General features: G+C 43.0%; 1 protein-coding gene across 1 annotated transcript in view; it reads right to left on the reverse strand.

Annotated features, from left to right (window-relative positions):
* The window catches only part of LOC120986494 (venom factor-like), a 52,782-nt gene extending 32,353 nt beyond the window's left edge, over window positions 1–20,429 (reverse strand). Inside the window, exons 1-16 of the mRNA XM_040415113.1 lie at window positions 20,310–20,429; window positions 14,075–14,261; window positions 13,808–13,970; window positions 13,516–13,586; window positions 11,999–12,093; window positions 11,550–11,632; window positions 11,378–11,465; window positions 10,634–10,736; window positions 10,413–10,536; window positions 4,232–4,347; window positions 3,483–3,629; window positions 1,891–2,094; window positions 1,375–1,566; window positions 1,076–1,237; window positions 847–976; window positions 32–106 (exon numbers count right to left, since the gene is read on the reverse strand). Coding sequence (XP_040271047.1) covers window positions 32–106; window positions 847–976; window positions 1,076–1,237; window positions 1,375–1,566; window positions 1,891–2,094; window positions 3,483–3,629; window positions 4,232–4,347; window positions 10,413–10,536; window positions 10,634–10,736; window positions 11,378–11,465; window positions 11,550–11,632; window positions 11,999–12,093; window positions 13,516–13,586; window positions 13,808–13,970; window positions 14,075–14,261; window positions 20,310–20,371 — 2,002 coding nt within the window. The 5' untranslated portion in view covers window positions 20,372–20,429. The remainder of the gene's footprint in view (window positions 1–31; window positions 107–846; window positions 977–1,075; window positions 1,238–1,374; window positions 1,567–1,890; window positions 2,095–3,482; window positions 3,630–4,231; window positions 4,348–10,412; window positions 10,537–10,633; window positions 10,737–11,377; window positions 11,466–11,549; window positions 11,633–11,998; window positions 12,094–13,515; window positions 13,587–13,807; window positions 13,971–14,074; window positions 14,262–20,309) is intronic.
* Window positions 20,430–21,805: the final 1,376 nt, after the last annotated feature.

The raw sequence follows: 21,805 nt of genomic DNA on the forward strand, positions 1-21,805 counted from the left end.
GATGTTCATTGTTTATTGCTCTTCATCTCACCGTATGTCGTTTTCTGTTCAAGCAGTTGTGCAGAGGAGCGGCGCTTTCGAGCAGCACGGACTTCACATTGTAGTTCTGATGGAAAAAACATAGGTAAAAATAAGGATAAATATATGATGTGGAAAATACACCTGTCGTCATCAGCACACATAATTCAATTAATTTGTTGACATTGACAACTTCTAATGTGAATGATCAGTTTTATTTTAGGGACTTCTCTTATGTCTCTCCCCTACACTACTCATTACCCCCCTTCATGTTCATGACTTGTCACTTTATTTTTCTCACCTCTACTTGTAATCTCTTTGTATTCCTAAGACTCTTCTCTTTACAACTCATGAAATTCTCACCTTTTAGACTTCCCCCTTGATTCTTCCCACTACTTACGCGAATGTCACTCTTTTGTCCTTAGGACCTCTCTCAAGCTCCCTTTGTATTTTCTCTTTCAGGACTTTCCATTTATTTTTCCTCCTTTACTCGTACCACCTCTTTCTATTTTTTCCTTCAAGACTTCTCCCTGGATTCTACGCTCTTCTGATCTAATCACCTTTCACACGCTTACCTTCATATGTTCTCCCATACATCTCCTCTACTAACTATCACTTCCTAGTCTATCCTTCTGGACTTTCCCCATGTCTGTACCTTCCACTACCTATCCCCTTTTCATACAATCTCTTTTAGGACTTCTCCTTTGTCTCTCCGGCCTTTTCATTCCATTGGTCTCTTGACACTCTCCTACTCTACAAGCCTTCAAATTAAAAAAGTACGTCTCATCTGAAGAAATAACATAATAATTTAATTAGGATCTCCATTACCTGATCTCTGTTGGGTTGTTGCTTTTAAACTTGATTGCAGGGCCAAACCAGCATCATAAAACACCTCCATACTATTGGCTCCACTTCCAGATGTGCAGCCGATGTCTGATTTCTCCACGGCATCCCACACCTAGTAAGGCAGACATGAGTAAGTTTGATCAGGAATGGACTAGTTGTCTCACTTTCATATGATGATTATTTCTTATGTGGTTTATGATAACTTCCTCACCTTCTTTTGGGAGATCTTAAATTTTTTGTTCAGCACATATACACCTTTGTCTACAGCCACCAGTCCCACACTAGCCCTGTGATCTGCTTGCAGTTTCAGTTTCATGGATGAACCAGGGTTTTGGACTTTGTTGTCTCTTTCTGTATGACCTGTCACCAACAGCTGTTTCAAGGTATAACATGTTTGAGTTAGCAAATATACTCTTAGCGCAGGTGACAATTTTACTCTGCATATATTATAAGGCAACTACTTTTATTACATGACCAACAATATTTTTTATTATGGATATGTTTCCTCACCGTTCCCATGCATGAGTCCGTTACATCCACCCAAATAGAATCGGAGACAATCTCGTTTCCAACAATGTAATAAGCAACTAGACGGAAGGATGGAATGAATTCCTCCTTGATAGGGAGAGACATAGTAACCAAAGCCTGTCCTGGTAACCTAGGTTGTCTGTCAGCTTTCAGTATCCTGCCCTTGTTCATGATCTAAAAGGATGAATACCGTAGGTAGAGGTTCAGACTTGGATACAACTGGTCACAAAACAGATCTCACATTGCAAAAGATGTAAGCAGCATAATCCCTTAATTATCCCAGCGTATAGCTGTGTGCAAGACAACAGTGTCCTGGTCTATTGGACTTCAGTGCATACTGAAATCAAAGTTCTCCAAAAATATAAATAGCAGCAATATTACGACCCAACATTCTACAACTTCTGTCAACGATGCATGGCTAATATGTTGATAAATATTCCTGAGATTCCACCCTGAGTATAACAGTGTTTTGTTGTGCAAAATGTTGAAACTTTTTACCAGGTAGGTGAAGTGTTGTATCTGGTTTTGGAGGGCCGGGTTCACATTACGAATATTGAAATTTACAGCAAGATTGTCCCCGGGTTTGACTTCTGAAGCAGTGATACCAATGTGGAGATAATTTCCACTTGACTGATAAGCATTGGCTTTCATTAGTGCAGTTGCTTGCTGAACAGCAGGGATGTCATGATGTGCTGTTTTCACCTGTAATCAAAGACATTTGAACAATATAGAGCATATTCAGTGACCAGGTGAAATAAGAAATATGCCTTGATAAAAAGAGGGTAACAAAAAACAGATCCACCATAAATCTGATCTTGAGGAACATCACATGCTAAGAGCTTAATAACCTAATTTTTCTCCAAATACATGATCACTGGACACCATACAAAGCAACACTGAGCTTCTAGACACCAGACTAAGACTCCAGACTATTGGATATCTGAAATGGAGACCTTTCATGAAAAATGTCCTGATGGTCTATCATACAACATACACACTACCATCCCAATGACTTTAGAGGGAGAGATGTCAGAATAAGGCCCCATTCACACGATCGTATTTTTGGTACGCATTCCATCCGCATTTTTTTGGATTGCATGTGGACCCATTCATTTCAATGGGGCTGAAAAAAAAACAGACAGCACACTGTGGGCCAGATTTATCATTAGCTCAAGTCAAAATAATGGAGTGAAAAAGTCACAAATTTTTGCGCAACCGCTAAAACTGCGCAAAAATTGGTGACTTTTATTGGCTCTGCGCTATGCTCGCCAGTTTTCTGAAAGTGGGCGTGTTTTCTTATGTACATGAATCTCTAGACAGATTTACTATTGCGACAATTTAAAAAGTCGCAAAAAATTGCACAAAAAATTGCGCAATTTCACCCCAGCGAGGATCATGCCTATGTTATGCGACTTTTTAATAGAACATGCGACTTTTTCGTAAAGACGTGTGACTTTTGTAAAGCCGCTTACTGAAGGATGAACTGCTACCGTCAAACCACATTTATCACAGTATTTAAGGACCATTAATAAATCTGACTGATGTAAAAGTGGAGTAAGATGTAAGTGTAATGATAAATCTGGCCCTGTGTGCTGTTCGTGTCAGTATATCTGTTCCGTAGTCCCACAAAAAAGATTTTGCGGACAAGAATAGGCATTGTTTCAATGGGTCTGCAAAAAAAATGGATGCAACACGGACGTCACATGGATGCCATACTCATTTTTTGAGGAATCCATTTTAACGAACTCCAAAATACATACGGTCATATGAATGCACCCTAACTCCGAAAAAAGGAAATCTTGGCATTAAAGTGGTTGTTTAATTTGGATAATCCCTTGTTAGGAGGTCCCTTGACCATTAGCTGATCACAGGTTGTTGTGCTGGTGGGAGCTTCAACAATCAGCTGTAATCTGTGAGGGATCTTGGCAGAAAATATTTTATTCCCATACAACATCACCGCAGGAAAAATCGAGAACTATACAATGATCATTGGAATCTGTGGCATGTCCATATTATCCTCTAGAGCTTGCTTCACTCTTTTTAGCCGCTATCCACTTTGGATAATATATATTTTTTGCAGAGATACTCACAGTAATAGGAAGGATATTTATATTTGAAGCAGTGTTGATTGTCAGCCGGGCTGTCCCCTCTGCTCCTGTTAGACCCGCCACCTTTCCTGGTTCAGCCACCACTGGGATTCGAATGGCTGGAGAACCATCAGGGTTGGTCACAAAAACCTTTGGAATAAAGAAAAAGCATGGTCCATACCATATTTAAATGAAGGCACATAAGAATGTGAAAATTATGCCTGCAAATTCACCTTCATCAACCTTAGAAAAAGTGGCTAACAAGCTTTATTATATTTAAAAAATTGCATTTGAAATTCTCTAAGCTTTATCTACTATATGGTGAAAGAGGAGTGACAACCACTCTGAGCTAATTTATGGAACAGAATTGTAAATGTCCTCCTGCTCCATTCCCAGTCAGTGATCCATTCTTTATTTTAAACTCTTCCTGATGCCCATTGATTCTACATAATCTCTACCAAAAGTATGATTTTCATAAGTGTAGACATGCTTTAATAATAACAAATAATGGGGTGGACCAGAGGTCTCAAACATGTGGCTCTCCAAATCTTAAAAACCACAAACCCAGCATGGCCTTGTCAACCTGTAAAAACTGGAGATACATTGGATGGTGTACACTTCTATGGTAATATAGATATGGGAAATATGAGGGATATGTAAGATAATAGGAGAGGTGATGTGATGTACCAGTGGATCATCATGCACATACAGTACATCTGTATTATGGACTTTCATAGACCTATTTTACATACCATAAGGTCAAATGGCATTCCAGGCTTGAAATATTTTGAGGTTTTGGTAAAAAGTATTTTAAATGGTGATTTCACAATACAGATATCTTCCAGTTCACTTTCCACAATTTCACTCCCTAAAAGGAAGAAGGAATCCATATAATGAGTATAGAAGCAAAAGTAGGACTGCATACCTATGTACAGTAGATAATGTATGACACCATACTGTCTTCTGGTTGTGAATTTTAGGTAATTTTCGGTAAAGTCTAACCTGAAGCCAACAAAAGTGCTTTTTATATGAAAGTTAATCTTTCTCACCGCTTTTGTTACAGTTCAGTGGGTGTTGTGGGGACTCACTCTGGTAGACAGTATTAGCGGACGCAGTATAGAGGCAACAACAATTTTTTTGGATCAAACAGTTCAGTGTTTTATTCACACTTTAGGCAAGTGACAAAACAAACAGTCATATTCAAACACAAAGTTAGTGGTAATTCACACCATGCAGCATTTCTGCCTCAAAGAGTCCTTGCTGACAGCAGCACCAACCTGTTTTCACGCCAAACAGGTGGCAAGCCTTCATACAGACATCAGGCTCCCAGATCCCAACACAGAGACCTGGCTTCTGAGCTCAGCTGCCTATTTAAGGACAGCCAGGTGCTGCCAAAACCCGGACCGGCATTTAAAATCCGGTCTGGTATTTGACCTTACCTGGCTGTAAATCAGCCCAGCAGCACATGCTGGGAGGAAAATACCTTTTTCCCAAACCAAACCTCTTACTGTGTCACAGTGTACATGCACTGTGCCAACTAACTGGTTTGGCTTTGTGCTCTTGGGAACAAACAGACTGCCACCTCCTGGAATAGCCCCAGTGTCGTTGGCAGCTGACCTACTAGGGCCAGGGACCCTGGTAAGCACCAGCTGCTCAGGATAACAAGAAATGCACCAAAATCGCAAGCGTGGTCAGACACAGTTTGCAAGAATACAGATAAGTGCTGACGAACTGGGTTAACTCAAAATACAAACAAAACTGAAAGTGCAGGTTCACATATGCAGGTCAGGTCAGGACTGGAGACACATTAGATACAGAGACAAGAAGTAACACAGGCAAATCTCTGACAAATTGCTAAAGCACTAGACTTAAATACACCTTTGCTGGTCACAAAGGAACCTTGGACCTCAGGCTCCCTCAACCTAAATTCCCAGGGACATCTAGCTATTGGCTGGGGAAGGATCAGCAAGCACATGCACTGACCCTTTAAGAGATGGGAGGTGAGTGCATGCATGCCCTAAGGAGACAGAGACTGGAGCACTGGGCAGCAGCATAAAGAGGGAAGCTTGCAGGGAACACCTGAGGCCCGGCCGTCAGATGGCATGGTGAGTTGCACGGCCTCTGTGGCCATGGGGTACAGCAGGACTGTGGTGGGCAGGGATGGTGAGCCTAACAGCTTTCATGTTGGAAATGTGAAAATGCCAGTAAGGCTCACAATCCTATTCCTCTATCTCGCTTTAAGCCAATTTTCATATGAAGCCAATTAATCAACTATTAGTAGTTGTAGAGTGTGGGTAGAATCGAGAGCACCTCGTAAACAATGGGAGAACATACAGATTATGCCCATGGATGGATTCAAGTTCAGGACCCAGTGCTGAAAGACTGCAGTGCTAACCATGGGGTCACATAAACTCAAAGGGGGTGATTTACTTCATGCACTTTTGTTGCATATATCTGGTGCAGATTCTGTCGCACGCCATGTTGCGGCAGAATCTGCGACTTCTTCCCCGCTCATGCCAGGTCTAAAAAAAGGGGACGTGGTGTGGGTGGGGAAGGGGATGGACCGGTAATTTTCTATGCCTGTTTTAGGCATGGAAAAGGGTGTAAATGTAAGACAACAAGGAAGCTGTCTTACATTTAGAATCAGCAGTGGAGCCTCTACATAACTTCGGCAGATAGTTGACTTAGAGTCAGAGAAAGGTCACTATCCCTGCACCACATTTATCATCCAGCCTGAGCCTCTGTGATGAATCTGGGGCAGGTCTAGACAATCTCTTAGTTTAAGCAATCTTTAGGATTTGTAGATCTGGGCCATTGTCCTGTCACAATGAATACTGTAACTTCTTAAAGAGATTTTGCTAGAGTTTTACACTGATGACCTATCCCCTGCATAGGACATCAATATCTGATCGATGGGGGGGTCCGACAACCTGGACCCCTTCTGATCATCTTTACCCAGGCCATGTAATACAGATGCGTCCTCTCTTACCTGATCTCTAAACTGGAAGTAGTGTCAATTTTGTCCTGACAGCAAAACAACATCGTATCGCAAGACTGTAACTAAATTCTTGACCCAGGTGTAAAGTGTGTATTAAAACTTCACTTTTAATTCGACATAATGATAAAACGGCTGTGAGCCATAACAAACAATTAAAACACTTTGTTTCCACCCCAAAGAGTTGACGATTTAGTTGCTGCCAGGGTGAGGGAGATGTGCACTAAAAAGTAAGGGAAATCAAGACATGTCCGAAGCGCATATCCTGCGCCGGCAGCCGGGCATGTCTTGATTTCCCTTACTTTTTAGTAAACATCTCCCTCACCCTGGCAGCAACTAAATCGTCAACTCTTTGGGGTGGAAACAAAGTGTTTTAATTATTTGTTATGGCTCACAGCCGTTTTATCATTATGTCGAATTAAAAGTGAAGTTTTAATACACACTTTACACCTGGGTCAAGATAGGTCTAGGCCACTCTTGGCATTATTATTTATGTTTATACAAATACCTTCACCCAGGTTAGGTCCTCTCCCCCCTTTTTTGTAAACGATAACCTCAAATATGAGATATTTAGCGGCAGACCTAGGTAGATTTGGTGAGATCTATTGAGAGTATTAAATGTGCGAAAGTCAAACACATGAGAATAAAGGAACACTAAATCCAGAATCCAAATATCATGCGTGATACTGCCTGCTTAGATGTGTATCTAATCCTATCATGTGTGATACTGTCTGCTCAGCTGCGTATCTAATCATATTATGTGTGATACTGCCTGCTGGGCTGTGTATCTAATCCTATCATATGTGATACTGTCTGCAGAGTCGTGTATCTAGGCCTATTGTGTGTGATACTGCCTGCTGAGTTGTGTATCTAATCATATCATGTGTGATACTGTCTGCAGAGCCGTGTACCTCTGTAAGTCTACCTTGTGTGATACCGTCTGCTCTGCTGTGTATCTAATCCTAACATGTGTGGTACTGTCTGCAGAGTTGTATATCTAAACCAATCATGTGTGATACTGTCTGCAGAGTCGTGTATCTAAGCCTATTGTGTGTGTGATACTGCCTGCTGAGCTGTGTATCTAATAATATCATGTGTGATACTGTCTTCTGAGATGTGTATCTAATCCTATCATGTGTGATACTGTCTGCAGAGTCGTGTACCTCTGTAATTCTACCTTGTGTAATGCTGTCTGCTCTGCTGTGTATCTAATCCTATCATGTGTGATACTGTCTGCAGAGTTGTGTATCTAAGCCTATTGTGTGTGATACTGCCTGATGAGTTGTGTATCTAATCATAGCATGTGTGATACGGCCTGCTGAGCTGTGTATCTAATCCTATCAGATGTGATACTTTTTGCTGAGCTGTGTATCTAAACCTATCATGTGTGATACTGTCTGCAAAGCTGCGCATCTAATCCTATCATGTGTGATACTGCCTGCTGAGCTCTGTATCTAATCCTATTGTGTGTGATACAGTGGCTCATTTTACATTCCCAGGTTTTCTGTCTCTTACAATTCCATCTAGAGAGGAAGGTTTTATATTAAGGAACAGATCTGAGCAGGGGGTCAGATGGAGGGGAGATAAGAAGCTCCTTGCTGGGTGCAGGGGTTTCATCAGTGCAGGAAAATAGGGGTAATAGTTGTGGAAAGCAGAAACATTGTTTGCAGTGTATATTTCATTAGTTACAATTCTGGTATCAGTTGATTTTGTGCACTTAGGAAGTTTGCTTTTTGGATGAAGACCAATGTCTCAGAAGAAGTAAAGCCTTCCATTTACACTTCTAGGTGTGAACAATAGAGGAGCGGCTGGATGTAACTGAATCAGGGACTAATCACAGAACCGCTGGATACAATGGTGAATAGTCAGAGCAAACAGACAGCTAATACAGAGACAGGGCCTGGAGCCTGGACATAAGCAGGAAATAGGAGGCCTGGGGACTTAGATGATGGGACCTCTGTGAGAAGCTATAATGCTGAATGCTAACATAGTGATAGAGAACAAAGGCCGTGCCCCTGGCATGTAACATTCTGCATCACTAAAGCTTTTCATGTTAGCCATGGAAGAGTAAAGGGCAGACCTCCTGTAGATCCATGATGTGGTCCTGGACTACAGCGGCACCATTGGAATTCATTGGAATTGGGAAATGTTGTAAATGAAAATGGTGCAATTGTTATTTTCTGCCTTAAACCCATAATTAAAGTTTATTAAAATTAAACCCTGAATCAGGAGAACTCAAGCATTTTTTTTCTAAAGGTCCACATACCTGGGTCTGCCACTGGGTGAAGGTCAAACCGCCAAAAAAAATGTAAGCGGGAAAAAACCAGTGGCATGTAGTGCTCTGTGGAAAGTGTTTTGTTATTTATTATTTTTTTCTAAAAATAAGCACCGCCTCAGGGACCCAAGACAATAAGAATGTTTTGTGTTATGTTTTCCAATAGCAACATGGATCGGCTTCTATAACTTATCTAACATCCACAAGACGGGGAAATGCAGGGACTGGAATCCATCAGCACCTCCCCCGCAGTGGCTGCAGAGTCCAGTATGTACACAGAGAAGAGCTCCTTATCTCTGTATCTGTATCACACTCTATAAACATACATATCATAGCTTCATAGACAGTATCACACAGAATAGGATTAGATACACAGCTCAGCAGGCAGTATCACACTCTATACACATACATATCATAGCTTCATAGACAGTATCACACCTAATAGGATTAGATACACAGCTCAGCAGGCAGTATCACACTCTATACACATACATATCATAGCTTCATAGACAGTATCACACAGAATAGGATTAGATACACAGCTCAGCAGGCAGTATCACACTCTATACACATACATATCATAGCTTCATAGACAGTATCACACCTAATAGGATTAGATACACAGCTCAGCAGGCAGTATCACACTCTATACACATACATATCATAGCTTCATAGACAGTATCACACAGAATAGGATTAGATACACAGCTCAGCAGGCAGCATCACACTCTATACACATACATATCATAGCTTCATAGACAGTATCACACATGATAGGATTAGATACACAACTCTGCAAACAACATCACACATGGTAGTATTAGATACGCAGCTTAGCAGGCAGTATCACACATGATAGGATTAGATACACAACTCAGCAGACAGTATCGAACACAATAGGCTTAGACACACGACTCTGCAGACAGTATCACACATGGTAGGATTAGATATACAGCTCAGCAGACAGTATCACACAGAATAGGATTAGATACACAACTCTGCAAACAATATCACACATGATAGGATTAGATACACAGATGAGCAGACAGTATTACACATGATAGGATTAGATACGCAACTCAACAGGCAGTATCACACACAATAGACTTAGATACACAACTCTGCAGACAGTATCACACCTGATAAGATTAGATACACAGCTCAGCAAACAGTATCAAACATATGTTGAGCTAAGTGATCAGTTAAGTGGGGACTCATCTGTATCATGTTCATCGGTCATATGGCCTAGGTGCAGCTTAGCGCCATTAAAGAGAATGGTGCTGATCTGTGATACCAAGAACAGCCACTATACAATGGATGGCGCTGTGCTTGGTGAGCTGAGAGAAGGCCGTGGTGTCACGGCAATTGCCGGTCCCTTCTCAAACAACTCATCAGTGGGGGTTCCGGGTGTCAGACTACCACCGATCAGATACCATATCCAGAGGATAGGTCATCAGTTTTAAACTCCTGCAAAAGCCCTTTAAATAAATAGGTGACTCAAGTATGAAATATAGTATTTTTTAATGCTCTACTGACCAATACTGGAAATGTGCTAATAATAAAGACATTGCCTGACACAATTCCTTGATACTCTTAGATACTTAGAAACTCATACATAGACTATACACATACATAAATAACTCAAGGATATAATAGGACTCACCAGATTCAGTGATGAGGGTAACTGACATATATAAGGTGTATTGCAGCATGTCTTCAACATTTTTAAATCTTTTTACGAGATCGCCTCTCAACAATTCAGCGGTCGCTTCTCCTTCGTTTGTAAGCTAATGAATTAAAATGGTCACCAAGAAAATTGTCAATAATGAATAGTGGTAACAAATCAAAATATATATAGAATTCTAAAATATATAATTTTCCTACTTGAAATCGCCTCAGAGTCTCTGGTAGACTGGTCTTTACACCATCTTTCTTCAACCCAAACATTACAAACCCAAAACCTTTTACAGGCTGCCCATAGAGGAATCTAAATTTTTTGACAAAAAACAGAAAAATCAGATATCATGAACAGTACAGTTATGGAACGCATAGTCTTCTGCTATGGATATAACTGATCACTGCAACACATTGGCCCCTCTGGTATAGATATACAGGTATCACTGATCAAAAGTTGTCACAGCAATGGATTGAAGACATGAGATGGCTTCACCATTTAGACTCATGTTTGGTTAAGGTGGAAGTTCATCTTTTATGGGACTTAGACCAGCACCAAGCACCTCTGATATTGTTTAGCTTTGGGGTAAATAGGGTGGACATTGATGGAGTGTCTGCCAGGCACCATAAGCAGTTTTTCCATGGATATTAAAGTAGCCATAGTAGGACGTTTCCTCTGATCAGTCTACAGTTCTATATATCAGGAGCACTCTTGAAATTCTCAAGGCCATCTACATTACAAGATATATTGTATCAGCCGGAAAGTATCATACTCTTTGTAGCCTTACAGAAAAATAGGCTATGAAAGTTTGTTGGAATTTCCACTAATTCTCCGATTTTCATCAGGATATGTGCTATGATAGTTTGAATCATATCTCTTATATATCTCCTGTATGCAGCCATTTTAGATTTTTTTTTTCAGAACTGTTTATCTCATAAAGCTCGTGGACTTACTTTGCTTTGATGTCCACTATAAATTCAGAATCCTCAATGTAAAAATATGACTTCTCCGGAATCAGCTGAATCTCAAATGTGGGTAAGACTATATGGGAGAAAATGGAGAAATCATTAGAAAACGAACAGGAAAGTGACATTACCAGTATGTCCCATAATAACGGTCTCCTACCATATTCCTTCACTTCAAAGTTTGTGGTGTAATTTTGCAGAGGAGAGTCTTCGTATTTTGCTGAGATGGTCCATACACCCACACTGTAGGGACAGATTTATATGACATTATAAGAGCACTGTATGGCTCCAGACTGGCAATACCATCAAGAAAGAGGGGGCATCGTTCTTCAAGAGAAGAATAGGCAACACATGGTATGTATGTATATGTCAATGACATATAGCAGTTATACTTGGTTTGTCATGGCACCTGGGAAAGATCCCACATTTGTGCATCGATTATGTAGTGAATTAAGATCAGACAATTTTGTACATACCAATTAAAGCTATATAGGACTTGGCTTGCTTCCTGTTTGAAGGACAACTATCCTAGCATGATGTTCATATCTCTTGTGCACAGTAAATGGGAGTTTTGAGATGTTTGAGTAGAGTATGAAATGTGATCTTTACCTCACTAGGTCTGGTAGTTTGTGGGATAAGCTGATGATACCAGAATCTCCATCCGTTTTGACCGTATCTCTCTTAACAATTATATTTTCAGGTGTCTATACAGACAAGAAATGAAGGTGAAACATGCAATAGGCATAAAAAACATACTGTGGATATTTTACTCCTAAACTAGGTTCAACTATTCGGTTACTATTTCTCCTTATGGAGACTGCAATTAGGCTTAAGGAGTTTTGTAAGCCAGACAATGCTCCTCTGGGAAAAATATATGCAAATTAGCTCTCTTTCCAAAAAAACTAAAAGAAAGCTGACCTTTTAAACAAGGCTTGAGGCATAACCTGGATAAGACCTAAGACAGTACCTCATCTGCAGACAGCTGTTGAGGGTGATTGCCCCCTCATCATTGCCTTTCTTTTCATTTTAGAAAAATATATAATTTGCATAGGTGAAAATTGTTGTACATCAGGTGGAAGTTGTACTCTTGGTGAAGTAGGGGATTTTGGACTTGAGGTAAGGTGAGGCCTGGAATAAAATCTACATAAAGGATTCTGGAAGAACATTTCAAGAACTGAAGACACCACCTCTCCAACTTGCAGGCCAGTCTTTCATCCAACTCAACGATCTCAATCCGACCATAAGCTACTTCAACAATGATCCAGCAGTATCACAGAGTGATCTAAAAGAGTATTCATATCTCATAAAGTGATAGTACCAATCATTTATGATTGGTAGGGTATGACCTCTGCTACCCACATTCCTCTTGAGAATGAAGTGGCACAGCCCCTTAATAGTTTTTTTTCCTTTCCAGTGGAGCAATGGCCACCCACTGTACAGGGGAACAACAGCACAGCTCCATTCATGTGAACAGGGTGGGATCCTGACTCCAGCACAGCCAGGTGTCAAGAGCACCACTGCGCAGAGAAAAAAAAAACATTAAAGGGTCTTAGCTCCATAACGCCCAGGATTGACTGGGTCCGACCTCTGATAATATGTCATCAGTTTATGAGATAAAAATACTTCTTTATTGGAGTAGTGAATGATTTGTTATATCTTTCTGGTGGAGGTTTCTAACACAATAAATAATGTCCACTTGATAGACAGGGCCAGTTATCCAGGGGAAGGGGAGTCCAGGAAAGCAGAGCAGAGGAGCTGCCCACCATCGGTGCACTTAAGCCCTAATTTGAATATTTAAACCAACACTTATTTCTCCAAAAAGTGGCAGCAGATTGGGGAAAGAAGAGTGTGTTTTAAATAAGCTCAGGTCAATCCTGACTGTTGACAGATTCCCTTTACTTTTTTTTCTAGAATCTACATTCTTATATTATTTTGTGGCCTTCCACTTTCCCTTAAATTCCAGTCGGGAAAACCAAGATATGACTTCTACATTGTGGTATCCATACACGGTAAAGTTTGGTTCTAATTTTAGAATTGGTTCTAATTTTGGTAAAATTTTCAAATTGTGAAATTCCTAGCTTTAATTTATTTGGTAAAATATGTAAGATGCCTAAAAGTTGCCTTACCAAAAATTCTATGATCACTGCTTTATTCGTAGGAGACATCTTGGAGTTCATAGAGAAGATGCGATAGAGAACTGTGCGATGAAGAGAAAATAAGTTAGACAATTCTACAAAGTTGAAAAGACCCATGTGAAAAAACGGTGTGGTCTTTGTAGTGCTTGCCATAAATTCCTCATATGTCTACAGCAGAGCTCCAAAGATCACATTCTCAGTTTGCATTGTAGCCTCTACTATGACTAGTTCAGGAAACTGAATGCCAAATACATGGCCATAGCCAAACCATCCATGGTGATACCTGTAGACGCCGGTGTATATATTGTCTTGTCAGTTTGAATAAAAACATATCCACTTTGATAGCCCAGCAGAACAACTTTTTCCATATTGCAAATGGGAGACTTCACAGTTACGTAGACATATTGCTTGACTTTTGGATCCTTAGAAAAATCTTTAAAGGGAATCTGAAAAGAAAAAGTAAGAAGAAAATGACAAATCATCCAAAATCAAGAAGTGATAGAAACATGTGTGATATATTTTTGCCCATTGGGTTATGCCATGATTTTACCGTGACTTTAGCAGTGCCCAGGAAGTTGTTGCCATTATTCAGGGAGATAATCTGCTTTGCTAAACTGGAAGTTTTCCTAGGAAAGTCCTGAATCTCAACTTCAGCATCAAAAGCCTTGTTGTGCCCATCTACAACGATGGTTTCTTCACTCTCAATGCGTAGCACATTGGGTGTAATGAGAGTACATCTATAGGAAATAAAAAAGGGGCATCAGCCAAACTATTGAGAACAGACAACAAGGTCAGATAAAGGTTTTTCGAGGCCCCTGGATAAAGCTTGTTGGTGCCAGCCTTTTAACTGTTTTCTTGGTAAGGAGGTAAACTGAGGTTGATACCACCATAATTTTGTCACAATTACTATTTTGTATATTTCCTAAAAATGTAAACATGCCACACATGACCAACATAATACTCTTATAGCATGTTTTGAAATATAGTGCCTAAATAATATTACCACAGAGTGCCTACAACATGGTTCCATATACTCCCTAGAGCCATACGATACATAGCGTTGGCATACATTACTATGTAGTGTCAAAATAGTGTCAAAATAATTATGATACAGAGCTCCTGAAGAATACAAGAGAAGGCACCATGACCTGAGCGTAGAACATTGTGGTGGAAATGTATCTATGCCACAGGCATAGTCAATGCCAGGTTAAAACATACACGGGTTCTGCTTTTTGGTTTAGAAATGGACAATGTTTGATCAGTGTTCCTAAATTCTGAATATTGACTTGCATCCCTCTTTTTGATCCAAATATCTCTGTCCCTCTTTGCTCCCTAAATGTCCCTCTTTTTCATCTGGAGTATAGATTTGCATTATTACAATCACAACATTGACCTAGAAAGTGTTTCTCTGGTGCATCTTTGTATATTAGAGCCTGTCTTTTATATTATTTCATTATTTAATTCAGTTGGGATTTTAGAAATTTCTATATTCAGATTATTTTTGCACTATTTCGCAAGAGAAAACTATTGAAGTCAATAGATATGCAGGAAAAATTAATTTTAACCATAAGTGTCCCTCTTTGATCGTCCAAAAAGTTGAGAGGTATCGTTTGGAGGGACAATCCCAACTGTTGTCTTAAATCCAGAAATGTCCCTCACTCTGAACTCATCTGGAGGTTAGTACTGCAAAGGTATTTCTGCATTGAGTTGAAAGCCTTATGCATTCCAGCACTGTTCAGCTTCATAAAAGGGGTTATACCATGAGTCATATAAAAGAGCTAGAACCAGCTCTGTACCTCACATGGATCCAGAGATCTCCTCATTCATTGTTCCATCTGCTCTGCTAGATGTTTTTCAAGTTGGTAGCTCAAGGGGGTGTTCTATAACTATCACAGCTTCTAATAGTTGAAGGATGGAACTGAGCACAAACATCCACAGAGAGAGAAGCAAAGGAACAAACAGCAGGTGGCGCTATACAGATATATTTTTATTGAATACCTCAGATATGCAATTACAAAAGTATTCAGATCCAGGTGCTTGTCTGAAAAATGTAGAATATTTTTTTTTTGTGGGACAACCCCATCAGGGCCGTTTCTAGGACCGGGCGGGCCGGGCGGCCGCCCAGTGCGCTGTCAGAAGGGGGGCGCCAGCAGGGGCGCCCTCTTGTTGTTTCTCTGCCTGTTATTACTCTAGTGCCGTGCGCCCTGGCTCCCTCCCTCTGAGATCTCGCCTGCCCTGCGACCTGCGCCCGAGTGCCGAGTCCTCTCTTATCTACAGACAGTGTCCTTACGTACCGAGTCCAGTCACTCAGCTCCGGTACGTGCGGGCGGCACTTACTGACGTCACGCGCCTGCGCCTCCCACTAGGCGGCGCAGGCGCGTGACGTACAGTGAGTGAGCGCCGCGCTGCCTGCCTGTTACTGCCCGCCCTGAGCCCCTGAGCAGTGCTGATGCTGAAAAGAAGCCTGCTGTGAGGCAAGCCTGAGTCTATTCTGTGGATCCGGGACAGTGGGTCACTGGGTGGGTGCAATGTGCAGGGGCGGACTGAGAACCCTCAGGGCCCCCGGGCAAAATAAATCAAGGGCCCCCTTACAGGCCCCACCCATGTTCTGCTGCAAGCCCCACCCTTGTCTCTCCTCCAGCCACACCCTACACAATCTTTGAAGGGTTTCTACCACCTCGTTTTGAGAAATTTAGCTGTCAGACACACGATCCGCTAGTGTCTGCTCTACCAAACAATGCTATTATAATAGCTTTGCAGCCGTTTCCATAAAAAACTAACTTTTATCGATATGCTAATGAGCCTCTAGGTGCTATGCGGGCGTCTTTTCAGCACCTAGAGGCTCAGTCTACTCACACAAAATGCCGCCCAGCGCGTCCCTCCAGCCCGCCCATCTCCTCTGGAATGCAATCCTCCCTCTGAGTCAGCGGACGAATTCTCGCGAATGCGCCGTGCGCATCTGTCTTCGGCGCAGTTAATGTCTGACCACTTTCTGCACAGACATCTCCACTGCGCCTGCGCCGATGACGTCATAGTGCTCCGAGGAACAGACGCAGTGGAGATGTCTGTGCAGGGAGCGGTCAGACATTAACTGCGCCGAAGACAGACACACACAGCGCATGCGCGAGAATTCGCCCGCTGACTCAGAGGGAGGATCGCATTCCAGAGGAGATGGGCGGGCTGGAGGGACGCGCTGGGCGGCATTTTGTGCGAGTAGACCGAGCCTCTAGGTGCTGAAAAGACGCCCGCATAGCACCTAGAGGCTCATTAGCATATCGATAAAAGTTCGTTTTTTATGGAAACGGCTGCACAAAAAGCTAAAAGATTTCAAAGTTAAAGCGACACAAAAGGCACCCAGACCACTTCATCTCATTGATGTGGTCTGGGTACAGTGTCCCTTTTGCAAATCGAGCTGCAATGTTCTAGAGAAACTGAATTGTTTACGTTCTAGCAATAAGTCAGCCTCTAGTCGCTGGCAGCCACCTGAGGGCTTCCTGGAGTAAAACAGACCTTTGGTCCGGTATCTGACGCTGGACATCCTCACACTCTGCATGATGACCTCCAGGGTCAGATTTCGTATGGGGTGATCTAATCTCAGCGTCCATTAGTGAGCCTCTGTTAGAAACAGTCCCCTCCACCTTGAACTTGTTCCACTGATCTGCTACTTGCGGGCTACGTGGGCATGAGTTCAGTCACTTCGGCGCGTGATCCCGCGAGACCCGTGACCTACAGCGGCGGGATCACGCGCTGCAGGGCGGGATTGTGCACCGAAGTGACTGAACTCATGCCCGTGCAGCCCACAAGTAGCGGAACAATTACAAGAGGGGTGGGGAATAGCCAAATTAAAAAATATTTTGAACCATAAGGTGTGCTTTTGGTGGGTTTTGAACTAATGGTGGTCTGTGGATCGCACTGTTGTGGGGGCTCTGTGGATGGCACTGTCATAGGGGCTATGTGGAAGGCACTGTCGTGGGGGCTCTGTGGATGGCACTGTCGTGGGGGCTCTGTGGATGGCACTGTCGTGGGGGCTCTGTGGATGGCACTGTCGTGTGGGCTCTGTGGATGGCACTGTCGTGGGGGCTCTGTGGATGGCACTGTTGTGGGGGCTCTGTGGATGGCACTGTCGTGGGGGCTCTGTGGATGGCACTGTCGTGGGGGCTCTGTGGATGGCACTGTCGTGGGGGCTCTGTGTATAGCACTGTCGTGGGGGCTCTGTGGATGGCACTGTCGTGGGGGCTCTGTGGATGGCACTGTCGTGGGGGCTCTGTGGATGGCACTATCGTGGGGGCTCTGTGGATGGCACTATCGTGGGGGCTCTGTGGATGGCACTGTCGTGGGGGCTCTGTGGATGGCACTATCGTGGGGGCTCTGTGGATGGCACTATCGTGGGGGCTCTGTGGATAGCACTGTCGTGGGGGCGCTGTGGATGGCACTGTCGTGGGGGCTCTGTGGATGGCACTGTGGGTGACACATATATAGCACCTTATGCTATATATGTGTCATCCACATATCCCCCCATAACAGTGTCCCTGTGAGTGAATGACCCCCAATACAGGGTCTGGGGGCCGGCATCTGGTGTTGTAATGGCAGCGGGGCCCGGTGCAATCACTGTATTCTATTACACCGGGCCCCGCTCACTGTAATACTAATTTTCATATGTGAACAAGAAGAGAAATCCTCTGAGATCCTCTCCCTCTCTGTACTCACAAACTCAGTAGCAGGCAGGCCGGGCGGCAGTGCAACTCACTGATGTCACGCGCCTGCTCCTCCCACTTTATGAATGAAGCAGGCGCGTGACGTCAGTGAGTTGCGCTGCCGCCCGGCCTGCTACTGAGTTTGTGAGTACAGAGAGGGAGAGGATCGCAGAGGATTTCTCTTCTTGTTTGTTCACATATGAAAATTAGTATTACAGTGAGCGGGGCCAGGTGCGATAGAATACAGTGAGTGCACCGGGCCCCGCTGCCATTACCACATTGTTATTCTGCGGCGGGCCCCCATCCCGGCCGGGCCCACGGACCATGTCCGAAGTGCCCGACCGGTCAGTCCGCCCCTGGCAATGTGGTTAAACAAACAATTTTTTTTACAATGGGGACACTGTGGATGGTGGGGGGGGGGGGGGGGCATTAATTACAATGGGGGGTGGGGGCCACTGTGGGGGCCACTGTCACTGTGGGGGACATTAAGTTTAATAAGGATCACTATGGACATTATTTAGAATGGAGGCTGCTGTGGGTGTCATTATAACTATAATGTCTGATAGGCCTAGTCCTGAGCTGAGTTATATTACCTTGCCCTGTATAATAATGTACCCATCCCTGATACCCCTTAGTTATATTACCCTGCCCATGCCCTGTATAATAATGTACCCATCCCTGATACCACTTAGTTATATTACCCGGCTGGGGTAATATAACTAAGGGTTATCAGGGTACATTATTATACAGGGCATGGTAATATAACTCAGGACTAGGCCTATCAGACATTATACAGTTATAATGACACCCACAGCAGCCTCCATTCTAAATAATGTCCATAGTGATTCTTATTAAAAATAATGTCCCCCCACAGGTAGGCTCTGCGGGCGGCGGCGCTCACTCACTGTACGTCAAGCGCCGCGTGACGTACAGTGAGTGAGGTGAGCACCGCCGCCCGCACTGCCTGCCTGTTACTGCCCGCCCGGAGCAGTGCTGAGAAAGAAGCCTGCTGTGAGTGAGAGCCTGAGTCTGTGGGACACTGTGACCGTCCGTGCAATGTGGTTCCACATTTTATACAATGGGGAGACACTGGGTGGGCATTAATTACAATGGGGTGCGGGGGCCGATGCGGGGGACATGAAAATGGGGGCCACTGTGGGGGACATTATTTTTAATAAGGATCACTATGGACATTATTTAGAATGGAGGCTGCTGTGGGTGTCATTTAGGGCTGCAAAGATTAATCAACGTTATCGATAATATTCGATAACGGGATTCGTTGTCAACGAATCCCGTTATCGAATAATCGGCCGATTCGTTGCTATGCGGGCGGGAGCGGGCGGTCAGGCGCTATGCCTGCGGGTCCTTGAACATTAGATCACCGCATCTTTATTACCTTACAATGAAGCTGGGGGGGGGGGGGGGGGAGTTTTTTTGACACTCGCCCTGAGAGAAATTTTACCTAGAAACTGCACTGAACCCCATTAAGTGAAAATAACCACAGAACTTAGAGTCCACTGTCTCATATGATGAACCAGATACAGGTTATGGTGACATCTCTTTACAGATACGATAATTGACATAATGATGACCAACAAAGCGGGTCAGATTTACAGAAAATCACATGCCCCTTTACTTGCCATTTTTTGACAATAGCTCTTGTAATTTCAGCCTCCACAATGAAATCATACTGCCAAAACAATACCACCAAATACAGCCTTTATAACAACGGTAAAATAATATGCAATATCCAAATATTAGAACTCCAAAAGTAGCTCCACAAATTACAATAGTAGAAAACGGAAATAATGACTTATGACCATACAATACAATTAATACAGTTTATACTTTTTTCAGCAAAGTGTCATTTCAATTCCCAAATAATGCCAACACATGCCACTAAATAACGCTGGGTAGTTTTAGTTGTCACCCAGTTTGCTATCTCCTAAAACTGGTCCTGCCAAAAGAGCTTAAAGTCTACTGACTATTCAGATGCCACCAAACAAAATAGCTTGCACATACACATAATTCAGAGGTGGCTTCTTTCTTATGTACTTAAGAGTAAAAGGAACAGAAACTAACTGTACTCACGGTTGTCCAAAGCAACCAGCCAGTAAGGCGAGCAGGGTGAGACAAAGAACTCTACACCCCATGGTGTATCCAGCATGGAATGCTCTCTCTGCTGGGCGCTGGGGCTTTATAGTATCTAGGCAATGGACAGAGCAAACAGTCTCTGTAATCAGTAATAGGGAGGATCTAAAGAGATTTGGAAACTCTGCAATTTCCAGTAAAAGCAGCAGATATGGGAAAACACAGAGCAGATGCTGACCTGTAAGGATTAATGAAACCAGGAACATCCAAACAAAGATAGGATCAGATAGAACAGTGCATAGTAATGAGGGCTATGGGCCCCGAGACAAGATCTGTGCTGGGGGCCTCAACTGCCATGCTCCCTATTATGTTGTAGAGGGGACCCCTTAGATACAAAGAGGACATACAACCTTGCCATCCCCTATTGGTACTATAGTCACCTCATTCCTCTATAGAAAGTATACAGTCGAGTAAAATTACTCTGACCACTTCTTTCTTCACTCTGGAAGAAGGTAGTCCTTGTATCCTGGTTTGCAGGCCCATACATCCAAGCAGAAGTGGATCAGCACTCACTTTTTGATGCTGAAAATCTTCACTTTATTGCCATAAACAAAATACAGGCAGATGTAATGCGTTTTGGCTAAATAGCCTTTTTCAAACAAGCAGGTCACCATGTACAGCATGCTACATATACTGTATATATAGCAAAAAGAGGCATAAGCAAGATGCAGTTCTAGCATAAGGACACTCTCCTATGTGTATAAACCCTGACTGGTTCCATAATAACGTGTGACTAAACCCCAGCATAGATCACATGCTTAATGTCATGATGTAAACATAAGATATGATATATCTTTTCCCCAAACATGTCCTCTTTTTGGGACCTAAAAAAATTGCCAGGTAGAGATTTTTTAAATGACCAGGAATGTCTGGGATTCTCAAAGGGAAAGGGGGCACAATTAAACATTATTTTAGAGTGTGTGTTTTTTTTATACTCAATTGTTTACGGGAGGCCGAGGAGTGGTGAGTATAGCGCTGCTAGTGCTGTTATTACTCACCGCTCCCTGGTCTTTTGCTCTGGGTGCCGCGCTGTGCTGTGTCCTGACAGTGTTCATGCTGAGCAATGTCATGTCAGTACAGAACTGCAAGAGGAGCGCACTGGATCTCCAGAGTATCGGTGTCTTCTGGAACAGGAGAGATATAAGTTTTAGCTATTGTTTTTTGTCTAATCTGAGGTCTGATTGATGACGGTGGGGGGAGTCTTATAGGGGCCATTACTTTGAGGTCTGTTCTGAAGTCTTATTAATGGAGGTGGGGAGCCTTATAGGGGCCATTACTTAGGGGTTTGGTCTGGGGTCCAATTGATGGAGGGGCAGGGGAGGGCTGGCAGCCTTAGTCCTTGGGGGCAAATCCAGTCAAGTGGCCCATTTTTAGCCCCGCCCATTATTAAAAGCCCCTCCTACATTTAATAGGCCACTCCCAACACACACTGTACA

This window comes from Bufo bufo, chromosome 1, assembly GCF_905171765.1.
Source record: "Bufo bufo chromosome 1, aBufBuf1.1, whole genome shotgun sequence".
Lineage (NCBI taxonomy): Eukaryota > Metazoa > Chordata > Amphibia > Anura > Bufonidae > Bufo > Bufo bufo.